This window comes from Fundulus heteroclitus, chromosome 13 (genome assembly GCF_011125445.2).
Source record: "Fundulus heteroclitus isolate FHET01 chromosome 13, MU-UCD_Fhet_4.1, whole genome shotgun sequence".
Taxonomy (NCBI): Eukaryota; Metazoa; Chordata; class Actinopteri; order Cyprinodontiformes; family Fundulidae; genus Fundulus; species Fundulus heteroclitus.
The window spans coordinates 2,519,693-2,538,205 of record NC_046373.1 but is presented as its reverse complement, the minus strand read 5'-3'; the positions used below and the strand labels follow the sequence as shown (position 1 = coordinate 2,538,205).

Below are 18,513 nucleotides of genomic sequence, written 5' to 3'. Positions count from 1 at the left end.
GTTTCCAATTCATATTACAAATACACGATAATAGACACCGTGCACCTTCCTTCTCCTCTACCGTCCCTCCCCTCTGACATCCCCCCTCCCACCTCACAAATGGAGGTATCTTCTTGGCGCTGAAGACCTAGGAAGGGGGAAAAAACAGATCTAGATAGAGGTGGAAGGACACACACAGAGGAAGAGAGAGAAAGAGTGAGAGAGATACAGATCCGAACCCAAACTCCATTCTGCATGTGTCTTTGGAGCCGAGGCTGATGGGGTGGTGGCATGTGGAGGTGTCACTCTGAAGTTTCCCCCCAGCTCCTTCCTAACCTCTGGCGTTTGGTGTCTGCAGAATGGCGCGCTTTGGAGACGAGCTACCCAACAGGTACGGAGGAGGAGGAGGTGGTGGTGGCGGTGGTGGCGGGGGTGCCGGCGGACAAGGGGGGCCCGGCCGTGGGGGCAGCAGGCAAGGTGGGCCCCCCGGGGCGCAGCGGATGTACAAGCAGTCGATGGCCCAGAGAGCCCGGACCATGGCCCTGTACAACCCCATACCCGTCCGGCAGAGCTGCCTAACGGTCAACCGCTCCCTCTTCCTCTTCAGCGAAGACAACGTGGTGAGGAAGTACGCCAAAAAGATCACCGAATGGCCATATCCTTTCACAGCTCCAATATGACAGCCTACCAAGGTACTGCTGATGTGGTGTGTGGCATGTTGGCTGGAGGGCTTAGCTAAGGTGTGGCCTTAATGTGGAGGGTGAAAGTTTAGTTGTTTCTACGTTTGCACTAAGATGCATTGCTTGTGATATAATTTTTATTTTTCTGTTGCTAGTGCTGGAGTTCTCAGTGTGTGTTTGAAATAAGGGATGGGTTCAGTATCATGTTGATGCATAACTCATTTCCCTTTATGTTGAGTTTAATGAAACCTTATGAAAACATTATGTTGAAGACGATAGCAGTCATATTGATGATCCTCTTTATTAAAATGCACGTTGTAGAGCATTTACCCAGTTAGCAACTTGTGTGTGTGTGTGTGTGTGTGTGTGTGTGTGTGTGTGTGTGTGTGTGTGTGTGTGTGTGTGTGTGTGTGTGTGTGTGTGTGTGTGTGGGTGTGTGTGTGTGTGTGTGTGTGAGAGAGAGTGAGTGAGTGTTTGGTGCTATCAGAGTTGAGTGCTGATCTCAGCATTATGAGAGCTTAAGCACCATGCAACCAGAAGGAAAAGGAAATGGCTATTTCGCATTCTTACCCACTCTCTAATTACTACTGATTCTATATGAGTCGCTTATGGTTTATCCAGCAGAAAGACAAAACTAAAAAACCCTGAGGGCTAATTATAAGCACAGGATCATAAGCACTGTTTTAGTTCGGTCAGATTTTAAATAGTTTTATACAACTTTATGTAAAAGGAGACTGTAAAGTGAAGCGCTTGCTAAATTTGCTCCTTTTGTCCCATTTTAGTTGGCTTTCATTTTTAAAAAATGTTGCAAGGAAAGGTACCAAGAAATCAACTCAAGTCCAGTATTGCTTGAATTTCTGCATGATCGGTCGTGACAACAAGGCATTTGGTAATCCTAAAATCCAATCTTTTTGTGATTACTGAACACACCATACTGCCCTGGAAGCAACATTTTCAGGTTGTTGGACAACATATTTAGGAGGTTCTTTGTCTTTGGTAAAATTAAGTAAACTAGCTGAAAAATAAAATATTTTCATAGGTGATCTGAAAAATGCTTAGAAGCCTAATATGACGGATTTATAAAAAGCATAAAAACATTTAGGACATATGGAAAGTTGAAGACAATAACAGGAAATAAAGCATGCTGCAAACGTCTGGCCTAAAGAACTGCCTTTTGGTAAAGTTATGACTGTTAATCCTGTTGTTTATAAATCTGCCAAATAAAAAAATAAAATAAATTGCCTTCTCACGGTCCTCAAGCATTGGTAGTTACTATACTTTGGAAGAATCACACCCAAAGGGGAATGTGTGTGTCTGATAACAGTAACCAGATTTATGTTCAGCCACTGATTATTGGAAGTCCATGATATAGGATCAGAAGAATTGATGTATAAACATCAACCATGTCACTGGAGCACCATAGAAGGTATCTTTTAGAGATCACACTAGCATTAAATGTCGACAGAAACTAGTTAGGACTACTTCCTGAGTTGATATCTTCTTGAATGGAGAGAACGCAAAATGGAAAACTGTAGTTTTACTAATCCATTGTTTAACTTTGGTCTAACTAGTTTAGGCAGTCCTTATGCACCGCAACTGCTTAATAACTCAGAATAAGAGAAAAGAAAAAAAAGAAAGAACTCTTTATTACCCTCAGCTGCTCTGGATCTTCGCTTACACTGGAAGTGAAAAGCAGTCTTGAAAATTTGAGCGCAAAAGTATATATTTTTTATCTAGTAGATAAGGATGATTATTATTTCAATTAATAAAACAAACTGTTAAAATGTTTAGAACATTCACTTTCTGATCTGAAAATGAACTGAGCATATCCCAGCATGCCACCATCTGTACAGAGCCAGGCTGTGTTGGCTGGCAGATGCTGTGGCTTCTTTCACAAGAGGCCCAAAGGACTTCATTATACCTCCCTCCCTTCCCTTCGCCAGCACTTCCACATTCCCTCTCTACCCTCCTTTCATGTTTGCTTCTCCACTGCTCTTCTTACCCCTGCAATCCCTTTTTCAAATGTACTGTCCTCCATCTTCTTTCGTTTTTGTAAAAATTATTTCATTCTTGCATGCCTGTGAAACTCACTTAAATTTAGTTAACTCGGGTCATCATGATTTACCCCAAAAAAGATTAATTGTGACAATGTAGAGCATTTGAAGTTGCGTGCTTGTCCACATATGGTGCACATTTGACTGGATTTACGAACTGGACCTTGATGAACCACTGTAGCAACCAGTTTTTTACAGCGTGTCTCATTTGTGTAACTTTATAAAGCCAAATAATTTAAAATTCGGACTCAGACTAACCTTAGAAACATTTTATGCATTTTACAACCCTGTGAAGAGTGCAGACATTATTTTACATGGAAGTTCAATCGAGTTTGTGCAATCCTGAAAAAATACTGGCAAATGTATTTAAAAGAGTTCTAATTTCCTCATCTGCATTTTGTCTGTATACTGTGTGTACACCCATGTTTTAGGCTTAAGTTCATTCAGAGCAGTTAACACACCACTCCGCACTTAATTACTGCTATTGGCACCCCTGGTAAAGATGTTTAGAAAAGCCTTAAAATAAGTAGTTGTTATTTTCATTAAACCATTATTTAAACAGATAAAATACCAATTGAGATCAAGACCTCTTCCGCAAGGGTGACATGGTGAAGAAAGCCAACATCTCCTGTCATAGTGGAAAAGAGAGCGAACCGTAACAAGACAACAATTAAAACATATAAAATGCAAGCAATTAGAAAAATAAGATGCTAGAGTTATTATTAGAGCAACAATATAGAATCTAAAACTGTAAAAATGATGGACAAAGACAATTATGTTATGCAGTCAATAACAAAACCGAGCAGCATGCTGCCAGGTTCCAGTCAGGATCCTGGCCTTTGTGGCTACGCTTGATGTGCAGTTGAGGCACTGTGGTTCTTATACCAAACAGTAGATGGCGCTACGGATAACATCGGCCCCAGTTGATAGTAAAAGAAGAGGAGGTTAATTCCTAATAAACTCTAAATACAAGGTCTGGCCTCATACGTTCAACCTTTGAGCTGTTTTTGCAGGTCTATGAAACATTTAGTGATAATCACGCCCATGTTTTCTTTTTAATTATTATTATTTAACAGAGCATATGCTGGTAAAAACAGGTGCTTTGAGAATCTCCCCTGCTGCTCTTTCTGTTTGGTGAGTGCCACTCTCATAGTTCACGAACCATTGCAATAAATGGGATGTGCATGGTCATCGGAAATTACAGGAAACGGGACCCAAAACTGTGTACTTCTCTGTGGCAAGATGCCACGAATTAAGACAGAGGCAGCGAGCAGAAACCAGGCATAGAGGTCCTAATATACCTCTTTGGGTCTTTGGTGAGGTTCTTGTACTTCACTGCTAAGTATCCAACCTTATTCCAATAATGTATGGCTTCTTTAACCTGCAGTGTTTCAGACAGAGATTTAAAGTTTTCCCTCCAGTCTCATTGGGGGGTGGGGGTAATAGTGAACGGTTTTGTGCACTGACAGGGGAATAAGAAGAAAATAGAAAAGAATGAACAAATTGATCATTAACACCCCAATAATCAAGGATTTCTTTTTAGTTTTGTGGTTCCTGGCTGTGTGGTTCCTGAGAGATTGTGGTTCCTGGAAGTTCTGTGGTCCCAGGTTTTGTGGTTTCCCGAGGGGTGACTTATTCAAACCGTGAAAACAGCAGATCTCGCCCCAGCGGATTAATTACTGTGTCAGGGGGCAGCCTTTCAATGAGAATATCATTGTCACACAGTGAGTTACAAAATACTGGCCAACTCACATACATCTGTAGGGATTGTAGGGACTGCAGAGGGCAGGGAGATGATGAAATGTACATTTTTACAGTTGAGCAGACAGGAGGACAGACTAGGACGAAAGAATCAGGCCCTAGTGATCAAAGATGCCCTTACCATCCTCCTAAAACTGGGTCTCTTTCTTTTAGTAATTTCATTACTTATCACCTTGATATTTGATTGTCACATTCTCTTCTCTTGCCCATTTTGAAGCTTCGCCAAAAGACAGGGACCTTGGTTTAACATTACATTTTTACCCGAGGGAAGCAATAAGTCCTGGATTACCAATTTAAAGCCAAAAAAGGATAAAAGGTCTGATAATCAAATTTATTTTCTTGTTTCCAAAGTGTGGCAAAAAATGTTTTATAAAAAAAAAAAAAAAAAAAAAAAATTAATATAGTCAAATTAAAGGTTGGACATTTCAATTTATCCCAATTGGAGATTAAGTTGCTGTGGTTGAAGGTGAAGTTATAGGATATTTTTTTTTACATCTTTAACAGTGGTGCAAACAAATGAAGGGCACTGTAGCAGGAGACATGCTATATCATATATTAAAATTTGTGGCTATTTCTAATTTCAAATTACAAAAACATTTAGTGGTGGTAGGTCATTATTATTTATTTCATTCTCATTTAAGTGAGCAATGTAAATTGATATGACACAAGAATAAGTGCTTACTCTTCCTTTACCACGGATTACAGTTGAAGTTAGATGTGTATTATAGGTACAAATAAATATTTTAGTCTTAAGTATAAAGCGATTAATATTCCTTTTGCTGGCCAAGGACCATCACATAAGGTTACAGTATCATTATGTGAATATTCTGCTTGTTTTTTTCCCATTCTGTGTCACTCTATGACCATCTGTTCTGTGCGGTCATTGTCTATGTGAGTTTCACGCTTGCTCAGCTGGGTTCTGGCCACACTGCTTCGTATCTCGTGAGGAAAAGACATGTGGAGAGAGGTAGATATTGAGTAACACAGAAAGAGAGAGAAAATGAAAGAGAAGCAATGAATACCGTAAACCTAACCCAACACCCTCAAAAACAATAATAGCTTCAAATAGCAGTTTAAGCTACTGGCAATCAACAGAGCTGATATTATAGTTAAAATATATGTAATTATCTTGTGTCCAAGAGCATGCTTTCCTAAAAATAAACATATCACTTTTTGTTGTACTTAGAGCTACTTCTATCGTTTTATTTAGGCACAAATAATTATTTTCAACATGTCATCTTTATTAAAAATGTAAAAACAAAACATGAACTTTCAAACAAGGCAATGCAGTTTTGTGCTAGTAATGTTGGGATAACTATTTCAAGCTGCAAGAGGGTTGAAACTTCCCTGTAGTGTATTCTAAGGTCCTGTGGCGAGTCACAATCCCCAGAGATACCCTGTATTCAGTATTTGTCGTCTTTTTACCTGCAGATCAGTTTTTGCAGTGTCATCAGTAGCATTGTATTTATTTATGCTTCAAACTAAATGTGTTCTGGCTTTTTTAAACAGTGTCTGTAAATTCCAACTCGTGCCATCTTTATAAACAAGGTTGCAAAAGCCGTTTGTGAATTCACAGGGAAAGGGTAGTTTTGAATGATGTTATGTGTGTGTAACATTGGTCAGAGAAACTGGTCACAGAAATTGCTACAACATAAAAAAGTAGTCCTAGATCAGTGCATCTGTGTTTGTTTCTGCTCTCAACCAAATGTCAGCAGAAGTTTGCTTGTAATGGACCTGAGTTCTGCCGGAGGTGTCTTCCTGTTAAAAAGAAGTAATTCCTTCCCACTGTCAACACGTGCTTGCTCAGGTTGAGGGATTACTGCAGAGTTGATGATCCAATGCAATTTCCTGGGCTTCCTCAAATATGTAACTTTTTACCCAGTAGCTGTGAATTTGCACAATCCAATCATATTCAGCAGGTATGTATATAATTGAAAAGTTCAGTTATTTCAGAAATACATTAAATAGATTTATACACAGACCGTTGTTTCTGTTAATTATGCTGATTCTCCCCTCAAAGCGAATGGAAAAAACAACATTTAAGATCAGAATATTACATCAGACCAATAAAAAAAAATGTATACAGAAATGTGAATAAAAAGTATGCGTAATACCTGCTTAACTTACTTTTGCAAGCACGCCTCATTGAAATGCATATTCTAACCTCTTGAATATGATTGTGTAAATACATTGCAACAAATAGCACATTAGAGTGATGGCTATCTTCTTTTACTGATGAAATCACTGTTGAGGTTCAGTTTAAAAGTTATTTCTAGCATTTAAAAGACTATGCTGCTTTATCTCCATATTTGCACAATTTGTGTTTTTCATTGATTTGGGGCTCAAGTTTGGTTTTGGCAGCTGAAGCAGAATAAACTGTAATGAATTTTGGAACTTCTGTCAAACCAACAGTACAAAGAAATCTTGGCGCGTTGTATTGCAGGAACTGGAGTTAAAATTGGCTGCATAAGTCTTGCAACTTTTGGGACAGGCAGGATCGTAAATACTGCAGATTTCAGACTAATAATGGTCTAAACAGTCTTGCTGATTAAAGTCGGGCAATTTTCCTTTGAATGGCACTGGCCAGTATTTGGCAAGTAGAATGGGATATATATATATATATATATATATATATATATATATATATATATATATATATATATATATATATATATATATATATATATATATATATATATATATATATATTCTTGTTAATTAAAGGAGCCATGACATTACTGTATAAACTATTTTGTGTAGTTGATATTGCTGCAAATGTAAATTTTTCAGCCACTCTGATTCTGTCATCCTTCAGGAGTAACTGGAAATTTCCATCCGTTTTTGAGCACCCTCGGACATAACAGCTCCCCTTTTTAGTAGCCATCCTCTGCTCGTCAGTCAGACATACTAGCGCAACTCACGCCATTAAATTAGCCGGCTGATGTATCAGCTGGGGGAAGGAGGGAGAGGGGAGGGGTCTAGGCTGTTTGCTTGATGGTGTGCTCTGATTGGAGAATATATATTATGTAGAAAGATAACCTACGTAGAAAGATAAATTGTTTTCTCATCTTTTTGAGTAAAGAAACAAAGCTGCCCGCCCATCAGCAGGTCCTTTGGTCTTGACATTTACACGGCCTCATCAGTGCACAACACATCATAATATACTCCCAAAACCTTGTTGTCATGGCCCCTTTAAATGCATCAAGACTGAAAAGACCCACACCGATATAGTTTGTACATTTTGAGTTTGCCAACAAATCATTTAGGCTGTTGATATTTGGTTGGATCTCCAAATGTATAATTACAATAATCATTGCAATATCAGTGTTTGCAACATCACAATTGCAAAGACCTATTTGGATCTTATAATTTATAAGCTATAATATTTCAGGTGCCTCTAGGTCAAAGTTTGCATGCCAACAATATCTTTGGCCATCTGAAAGGACTGTCGCTGCCCTTTAGTCCCACACTTGGTGTTGGTCTTACACATCCGCATGGTAATCCTCAGGGAGATCGGGGGGCATTGTGATGAAGGAAAAGAAAGAGTAAAGTGAGTAAAATCAGGGTTAATTGCTACTAATATCGGCATCACAACTTTAACAATTAGACTGCCCTGTAAACTTTTCTAATGACTTTGCCACGAGTGTTTTGAAACTGATTTGTTCCATCTTCTCTTCTAGGTACAAATTTGACAATCCTTTATTTGTCATTTGATGAGGTTAAACATTTAGAAAGAAATTAGACCTTCAAGGTTTTTTTTTTTTTTGAAAGATAATCAAAAAGCCTTCAGGTTCAGATTGTAGTAGACACGTTTGTCCCTCATCTAATGGTGGAGTTGGACTAAATGCTTGCGTAAGCTGAAATAAACACACGCATGATGCATGAGCACACACAACCTGACAGATCAGCTTGTGGCTTGGCTTCATCTGTCTTGTTTGAAGCAACACTCACGGCTGATAGAGCTCTGATTGCCGTATGTGTCTGTGTGTCTGTAAGTAAACGTGCATGTGGTTGGGAGCAGGTGATACTGTAACACCTGTGCACTAGTATCACTAACCTCAGGGGGCATTGGAGCACACGCACATGCTTCTCAGACACATACATAGACTAGTCAGCGGAGCCGAGTTCTTGGCAGAAAAAAAGGCCCATTTGGGATATTCACGCTTCAATGTGCAATCTCCGTCTCTTTCTGTCTTTCTCTCTGTAATGTGTCCTTATATATCCTAGTGATACAATAGCACAATCTGTGATTTTAAAACCATAAGTAATATCTGGACCTGTAACGATGCTTCCAATAAGTAAAATAGTCATTTAGTTGGATGATGATTTAGATGCTGGAATCACATACTGAGTTTAATGCTGAGTCGGCCCAATGGCCATCAGCTGTTTTCAGTACAACCTTGATATAAAGATGAATTGTGCGCATGTGCTGTGCTTGTAGGTGCGCATACCACATAGTGTATCTCTGAAAAGCTAAGATGACTACCAGTTGATCAAAATAAACTCATGGTAAGGTGCTAAAAAGAAGCCTAAGTGCTAAGAATAACAAGAATCCCAAAAAATAGCTCCCTCTTAAATCCTCTGATCAATGTCAGCATCATAATTGATTTTAAAATTCAGTATAACATTTGGCATCAAACGGTTGCTTAGTTAGCAGTTTTGCCTTTTGTTTAATTTGTTCTTTCCTGAAAACTCAAGATTGCTTGCAAAAACTCTCTGGACTGAATAGGCCAGGGTTAGACACCAGGCTTGACGTCTGTTCCCAACGTTGAGTTATGTCTACTTCAAATTGCCCAAACAGCAGTTTTACATATTTAAAAAAAAAAAAAAAAGAAAAAAACTCTGTTTAAATATCTGTGAACTGGTTCTAGCTCCAGCTCAATAGGCTCAACAGGGTTTTGTCCTTTTTTAGCAGACAAAAGGTAAATGTTTAATTGGTTCTGTGTTCTTTGCAGCTTGAGGGAAGTATGGATATGATCGGAGATCCAGTGAGAAATCAAATAGTGATAAGAATCAGACATGTTTCAACTTGATCAGCTCTGAGCGCTGTGGGATTCTCGATCAGTGATTTCATTATAGTAAGCTATCTGCAGTTCATTCAAGCTGTGTGTGTGTGTGTGAGAGAGAGAGAGAGAAACTTTGTCACAGAACAGAACATGTTGCATTTGGAAATATTGGTAGCCATTTCAAAAACGTTTAATTGGTAATGAAATGGAAAACACACACAGAGACTGCTCTTTTAGTCATGATCAAGCCATGATCAACATGTTAATCGCTTATAATAAATTGCTTAAGGCAGTTTAACATTTCAATTCCATAATGATCTTGTTATAATCTTGAAAAAATTCTTTATTTATTTATTCTTTATGTTAAATGGTCTCACACCTGGGCGTGACGTTGCCTCCACTTCTCATGTAAATCCGTTTTTGGCTGGAAAAATATAAGTTTTTTTTATATATATATATATATATATATATATATATATATATATATATATATATATATATATATATATATATATATATATATATATATATATATATTTATCTTCCTATATTATACCTTTTTAAGAGATATCTGCTGAAATTATAGATCCTAGATTTATAAAATAACAGAATGGAAATCAGAAGTGTAATTCTGACATGTGCACATCTAGATTTTGCTAAATTTTCCTCTATTAGGAAGGAAAATACACACTAACAGACTAGAGCTGTTGATTTAAGTAAAAGAAAAAATTAATTAAACTACACTGTATCAAAGCATTATTACGTAACAATACTGGCATACACATATTGGTCTTTACTTGGTATAACATCTTGACAGCCCCGCACCATAGTAATGGTTGTTTTGTCAGAGCCCTACTCCAGATATGTGATCCTTACAGGCTATTCCCTCTGTGTGACAGTGTGTGAGTGTCTGTCTGCATTACACTGTGGCGAAATCTGATTCTCCTGCTGTCCTCTCCTCAACTCAGTGTGCTGGCTGGTCCTGTTTTGTTTCGAACTAATGCTTAATGTACGTATGTGTAGGCTATTTAAGGCCATCTCAGAAAAAGTTAATATTCAAAATAACCAAGGAAAAAGAGTGAACATAAAAAAATGGAGCAGAGGAAAAATAAGCAAATGGCTCGATAAAAAGAAAAAAAACAGAGAGTGAAAGATTAGAAAAGCAGTGGCAAATGAAAGACGGAGACAAAGATATGTTTGAAGGTGATAAATGGTACGGATAAAACCAGGTAAAGGTCAGTTATACTTAGTTGCAGATGTGCATGCAACAACTGTGGCTCCCTTCGGAGATGTGCTTGTTCCTAATATAGTTTTTGCATGTAGGACTGCATCCCAGGAGAGTGACATCTACATAATGGTCTAAGCCACGCATGCTCACAACAAATAAAACCCAAAGTGGAGGTCGCACTGGTAAAACAGGCTGTGCTGTACACAGACATCCTCAAAGAACACACACACACACTCTGCTAAGGACATTTATGTCACGTGCGCTTGCAGATGGGTCTGATGAAACAACCTTGTTAGAGAGGAGTGAAAATAAGATGACTGGGAAATTAGAATGTGTGCATGGACAATAAGAGAAAGTAGTGAGTTTGCAGGGTACACTCAGAACCACTTTGGACTTTCAGTTGACTTACCTTGGAACTCTTTTTTTCCCCGGGTTTTGTCATTTTCATTAGCAGTATAGCTCCTCGGTCAAATTAGAGACATAGGGGTTTAGAGAGTCTCAATGGGGGTCATGTGATGATGTTTACCTTTTTAACAAATGGGACCGAAATAAGTTAGAAGGTTAAGGAATCAGTCATGAATAAAAAGTATTTTTCTTAATTGATGAAAAAAAAAAAACCTATCAACAACGTCCTTCACAAAAATGTTGTGGCTTCACCCCTGATAGGTTGTACTTTAGCGAGAGTTTGATTTTAGCAGAAAGTTTTTCCATTGATTTGACTGTTTACTCAGCAATAAACTGCCCAACTGGGGCATCTCACTTTTAAATTATTTAATTAGTCCTCTTCTGAGACCGTTCCAATGCTCTTGTTAGAACTCAGTTTACCTTCCTCTGACCAAGTACAGTGAAATTAAGAGGTTTGCTGACAAACCTTGGGCAATTATAGAAACACAAATGAAGCAAACATTTGTTGCACAAAGCCGTATGTTTTCACAAACCACCAATCTGATGTTGAGTCACACCAACATGCAATGAGTAAGTTTATTATTTTTTTCATGTGGCTGGAATCTGCTCACATATGGTCACATTGGACACCAATGTGACCACATATGTGAAGATGTCCACATGATCCAAACCACCTTTATAAAGCTTCTGTTAACTACAGGTAAGGTCCCAACTACTTACAGCTGTTCTCGGCAACCTCTACGCACACATGAAATAAACCCATTTTATATCTGTATTTCAGCATATTTTTTCAACATTCGTAAGCAATGTTTTATTTTTTTGCTTCTGCTTTGTCTGACTGTTGTCTATAAAAAAAAAAACTTAAGGCTTGCTGGGCCAACCGAATAAACATACAAAAAAATAAATAAATTCAATGGAAATTTGTAGAGGGAGCTATTAAAATTTGTGAACACTGAGTTGGGTTGATGGACAGAACGATCTTTGAGAAGAATAGTGAACAGGGGAGAATAAAGGTGGACGGCCACAGCGTTTTGCCCCCATGTTGAGTCACCGATCTACATTCAATCTGCACTCTGTGAATTATTGATTGGCCTTTAGCCAGTCGGTCTGTCTGTGCATGTGTGTGTGTGTGTGTGTGTGTGTGTGTGTTCATGTACTCGCAGCTCAGTGAGAAAATGTTTTGCTCATTTTACTAGGAAAGTGAGGACTTTGGTGTAAAATGAGGACCCAAAAAAGGTCCTCACTTTTTTCTGGGCTAGGGGTTTGGTTTATGACTAAAGTGTCAGTAAGGTTTAGTTTAGGGTTAGATATAAACCGCTAAAGGGTTAGTGCTAGGGTCACAGTTAGGCCAAAAAAAAGGCTCAAAGATGAATGGAAGTCAAGGCACGGTCCTCGCTGTGCACATTAAACAAGGATTTGTGTGTGTGTGTGTGTGTGTGTGTGTGTGTGTGTGTGTGTGCTATTCTATTGGTGAAGAGCACAATTGGATTTTCCCCCACATTAAGCTTTTGATGTTATATGTAAGTGAGAGCCTGGGACACATTAATCTGCACAGCTATGTGTGTTTACATCCCATGTCCCAAATCAAACATGTGTACATACAGACACACCTACAATAAGTAGGTTTCTTGTGATTCACATTTTGTTGACACTTTAGTGCTGTGAAGTCTGAACATTAAAGGTGGGACTAGCCCTGCTGGAAAATATATCTCTAATTTTCTGCTTAGGAAAGATGAACCAACTGTCTGCTCTAAGATTTCCACTTCTAAAATGAGAAATGTTATTATTTTTTCACATTTGCTTTCTCTTAATGTGTGGTCAGCATTTCTTTAGTGCACCTGCACAATGTCTGCACCCTCATAATAAACACCATTAATAACAAAAGGCATTGTTTTTTTTATTGTGTTGCTTCCCTCCCTTCTATACTTTTATTTAATCTTTTCTCTAAATATCTGTTAAAAAATCCATCAGACAATAAGTCTGTGAGATGATCCATGATATGTTGATGATGATACGATTTATACTGCAGAAGTTTTCTTCACTTTTTAACAGCTTAGTGTATTAAAAGCTTTAAAACTTGCTGCCTCATTTATAGTTCGGTTTGGATCTTGCAGTATGTTACCTATAGGTAGATCCCAATCATCTTAACTTCAATTTGTTGCTTAGTAATAAAAGTTGCTCTGGGCTCTCTGTAACTCTGAAGCCCTCCTCAGGTTAAAAGACAAACAGTGTTCAACAATCTAATATCATTAATGTGAAGGTGTTGTTTCACAGATAGTTTGTGCTCTCCTTATTATCTGCGGTATCAACCACTTATTCATAATATAGCTCCTTACACATCTATATACACTGTAAAATGGTCCAGTCCATGTTTCACAAGTCAAAGTACTTTATATTTTGGACTAAAATCAGGTCCAGTCCAGACTTCTTAGAAAATAGCACTTTAGTTGACCTGCTACTAGTTCAGAACCAAACGTCAGCTTCAGTATCTTTAGCCAGTTGCAGTAATCTTAAAAGGCTTACAAGCCATTTGTATCTTGCCAGTCAATCTGTCATTATTCCTTCTTTCTCCCAAGTACCCAAGTGCCGCCACAAAATCAACTTAAAAGTGGTTGGACCTTCTTCAATGCTGTTTTGACGGAGCATTTTCCGCTCCCCTGACAAGCAGTCTTTGCTTGTTTACTCTGTCATATAATTCAAATAACACCTTCATTCACTACATCAAAAATAAGAGTCTCAATTATAGACACAACGCCTTAATCGTAGATTACTTGTCTTCAGGTCCGGGCACCGTAATAACAGCAAAGACTGGAATGGTAACAAGATAGCTTCTCAGTAATATGCGAGTATTTTGATATTCTAAGATCTCATGCCTCATTACAGCTCCACTGCAGGGTAAATTCCTCCACAATCCCAGTTGCAATTCCTTGTAAAATCCCCAGTGCTCTTGTTGTCTGTTGTAAATACTGTTAAATACATGCATGCATTTTATACCCTTGAACAGATGTCTGCCCCAAGGGTCAAAAGCCAAAACACACAAATTACTCGTTAATCATCAAGAGCCCCACATCATGGCTGGCTGGTTGCACAATGCAACTACAATGCATGTTCTTTACACTTTTATAATACTCTTTAGTAAACACATTTTTGTATATACCCACACCCTGCTTGTGTCTCACAACTCCTGTAGCAGTGTTTTGTCTGTGTTTCTGTTTTGCTGTTCTTTATCCATTCATTTATCATGTCTTGGTGTTGTGTTGCAAGCTATGCAAAAATATCAATTTGCTTGATGGTATTAAAAAGTTCAATGTGATGGCTGTTAATGTCCAGCAAAAATGGCACAGGTTCAATGTACACTCAATGTTACAGAGGAAAATGTTCATCACTATATGTATATAAGTCTGCTACTAGAACTGATCACCAATGTAGCACCTATGCTGGGAAATTATCTCCTTAATGATACTCATTATTGTAATTATTTTAATTGAACAGGAAAGGCACACCATTTGAAGTCAAACAAATAGGAGGAACGTTGAGGTGGGCTTTTGAAAAGCATGCAATGAGTAAAGCTTGGTAACGAGAGCCAAACTGGAATACTGCAAGAAAGACTGTCACTCCCCTAAACTGCTTTTCTTGCTTTCACGTCATCTCTTCCCAGCCCATCCTGACTGAGACACATGTCCTGTTCTTCCTCTTACACCGCTCTTGGCTCTCCTATGTTTGGCTCAGTTTCCCTCATCCATCGACCCCCCTCGTCCTCTCTTCTTTTCCACTGCAGTGTAGAGAGAGGATCGGAGCAAGAGTAGAGGAAAATAAAACCGATATGCAAAGAGGGTAGTGTAGAACATGCAGGGGGAAAAAAGCAGAAACTAAAGGTGTTGTGACAGGCTCCATATGTGTGTTTTTGATCTGAGCTGGTTACACTCTCTTGCTGCCCAGGGCGCCTCTCCCCAGAAACGGAGCCAAGTGCAGGCATCTTTATGTGTTTATCTTTGTGTGTGCATGTGTGTCTGTGAGTCTGTGTGGGCAAGTGTGTGTAGGTGGGAATCCGGTGGTTTTGTGTTTTAGGCGTTTATGTGAGTGAAATATATGTTTTCCAATTTTTGCGCATGAGCGAAGGGAACAAGTGTACATCAAAGCTAATTTGAAGCTCAGTCTTGCTTTGCAGTACAATTCTTAAAAAGATGTAGTTGTATGGTAAAAAAATATATATACTGTATCAAAATATACATCTGCATCTATTTGGGGGTGTAACGGTATTGAAAAAGCACGGTTTAGTACATATTAGGGTTTGAAGTCAGGCTATGGTACAGTTGCCTGAGTCAGGAAAAATAAATAAGGTTTAGTTTTTTATGGTAAATGGACTGAATTTATAAAGCGCTTTTCCAGTCATAGTGACCACTCAAAGCACTTTACACTATAGCCACATTCCCCCAATTGTGCTCACTAACACGCAGACATTCATACAGTGATGCGCAGATCGGTAGCCTTGCCCAGGCGCACATCGACAGGGGGAATCTGGAATCAAACCCACCACTTCTCTACTCACTGAGCCACAGTCTCCTCAGAATGTTAACTGAGCCTCAAAGGGGACACAGTGTCCTGTGTCCTATTTTAGACTGGTCCCAAGCCTGGATAAATGCAGAAAGTTGCATCAGGAAGGATAATTTACCATGCAAGTCATTAACACGATCTTCAAACCAGATCAGTTGAGGCCTGGGTTAACAATGGCAAATGTTGGTTAGCAAAGAAGAGGAAGAAGACCATTCTGTAGGCAGAGAGAGAAGAAGAAAAGAAAAGAGTCTAGGACAGAGAGTAAGGACTTTGAATGTTGGGAGTATGACAGGAAAAGCTAGAAAGTTGGCTGGCATGATGTAGTGGAAGAAGGTGAACATACTGTATGTTCAGGAGACCGTGTGGAAGATTAGCAAGGCTAGAAGCTCAGAAGCAGGGTTCAAGCTGGTATAACATGGTGTGGATGAGAAGATAAATGGTGTAGGAGTTATCATGAAGGAGGAGTTTTTCAGGAATGATCTGGAGGTAAAACGACTGTCAAATAGGGTGATGAGTCTGAAGCTAGAAACTGAAGGTGAGCTGTTCAAAATTATCAGTGGTTATGCACTATGAATGGGGTGAGTTAGAGGAGAAGGAGAAATTCTGGAGTGTTAGATGAAGTGGTGTGGAATATCCCCAGAGGTGAGAGATTGGTGATTGGTGCAGATTTCAGTGGACATGTAGAAGTTGGGAACAGAGGTGATGAAGAAGTGATGGGCAGGTTTGGTATCCAGAACGGGAATGCGGAAGAACAGATGGTGGCGGACTTTGCAAAGAGGATTAAAAGAAAAGGAGTTAATACTTTCTTCCAGAAGAGACAGGAACAAAGGGTGACTTACAAGAGCGGACACAGGAGTGCACAGGTGGATTACATTGTGTGGAAGATGTAACCTGAAGGAACTCAGTGACTGTAAGGTAGTGGTTGGTGAGTCTATTGCTAGACAGTACAGCATGGCAGTGTGGAAGTGTCTTGGAGAGGTAGCATTAGAAATTTTGACTATAGGCTGTTCAATGTGATTTTAGAGAGCAAAGAGAAAGAGAAGATGCTTGAGGAATGAAGAAGTGTGATGGTATAAATGTCGGGTTTCCACAGCAATACTTCTGTCTCCATCTCACTGTATCTTCTCTATTGTCTTCTCTCATGCATTCATATCCATTTTTACTCCATCCATAAATCTTCTCTTTGGTCTTCCTCTCTGTCTCCTACCTGGCAGATCCAGCCTCAGCATTTGTCTACCGATGTTCTCGCTATGCCTCCTCTGACCTGAGTAAAGACTTTGAATGTTGGGAGTATGACAGGAACAGCTAGAAAGTTGGCTGGCATGATGTAGTGGAAGAAGGTGAACATACTGTATGTTCAGGAGACCATGTGGAAGATTAGCAAGGCTAGAAGCTTAGAAGCAGGGTTCAAGCTAGTCTACCATGGTGTCGGGTTTCCACAGCAATACTTCTGTCTCCATCTCACTGTATCTTCTCTATTGTCTTCTCTCATGCATTCATATTCATTTTTACTCCATCCATAAATCTTCTCTTTGGTCTTCCTCTCTGTCTCCTACCTGGCAGATCCAGCCTCAGCATTTGTCTACCGATGTTCTCGCTATGCCTCCTCTTTACATTTATTTTATTTAACCTCTATTTATACAGGTTTTCCCAATGAGATCATCATTTTCAAGAGAAACCTGTATGATAAAACATAACATCCAAAACATTTCACTGTGGCCTCTCTGGCTTTATCTCCAATACATCTAACACTTTTCTACATCAGTTCAAACCTGCTTGGACAAATATCTTCACCTCTTTTCCACACTCACTGTTGCTTTGAACTGTTGACCCTAAGTACTTAAATCCTCAAGTCCAACATTAATGAAACTGCTTTTATGCTTGTAATTTCAGTACATTTAAAGTGCGGTAAAATAACACATTATATTCGATCAGTATTATGTGATGTACTTTAGTATTGTGAAAAAAAGCAGAGAAATCAATTTTTCCTTGACTGCAACAGGTATTGGTTTGACCAGGTTTTCTGCAGGACAACGTTAATGTGTTGCACCAACACTTTGTTAGCAAGACTAAGAACGTTACTACAATGTTCATACAACACACAACTTAAATTACATGAATTTCTCCTTCAATGAATTTAAAGTAATGAAGCAATATTTGTGCAGTGATCTTAAGGCTTCATTTACAGGAATGTGCAATTTGACATTCCTGAGAATGAGTGCAAATAGGCAATAATATTACTGTGATTGTAACAAATGATAGACCACAAACATCTCAGTTGGGTGGGGGGGGGGGCAATAGCCCTCACAGCTCTTGGACAGAAGCTGTTTCTGACTTTATTAATTCTGAATTTAATGCCTCTGAAGCATTTACCTGATGAGAGAGGGGCAAACTGTGCATTGCCCCTGGTAGATGGGATCAGTGGTAATGCGTCTGTCTTGTGCTGCATAAACTCAGTCCAAATCATGTAGACTGCATCCCACAATCCCCTGTGCTTTTCTCACCACCCGTGCTAAATCCATCATCTCCTGCACCGTTCAGCTCCTATACCACACAATTATGCTGAGGAGCAAAACACTTTCTATGGTAGCTCTGTAAAAGTTTTTAAGAAGCTTAGTGGAAAGTTCAGTCTGTTTTAGTTTCCTGTGGAAGAAGAGCCATTGTTGGGCTTTCTTCACCTGGTGTTCACAGTCCAGAACAGGACAGGTCAGAGGAGATGTGAATGCCCAGGACTTTATGCCATCTAAAGGCTCCACTACTTCCCCCTGTGTGCAGAGACAAGTGTGTTCAGTCTTCCTTGACCTCCTGTAGTCCATTATTACCTCTCTGGTCTTGCTGGTGTTAAG

At 39.1% G+C, this 18,513-nt stretch overlaps 1 protein-coding gene across 1 annotated transcript in view; it reads left to right on the top strand.

Annotated features, from left to right (window-relative positions):
- LOC118565414 (voltage-dependent P/Q-type calcium channel subunit alpha-1A-like) overlaps window positions 1-18,513 on the top strand; it is a 106,502-nt gene that overhangs the window by 58,335 nt on the left and 29,654 nt on the right. The window contains exon 3 of the mRNA XM_036145849.1: window positions 338-634. Within this exon, the coding sequence (XP_036001742.1) occupies window positions 338-634 (297 nt within the window). The remainder of the gene's footprint in view (window positions 1-337; window positions 635-18,513) is intronic.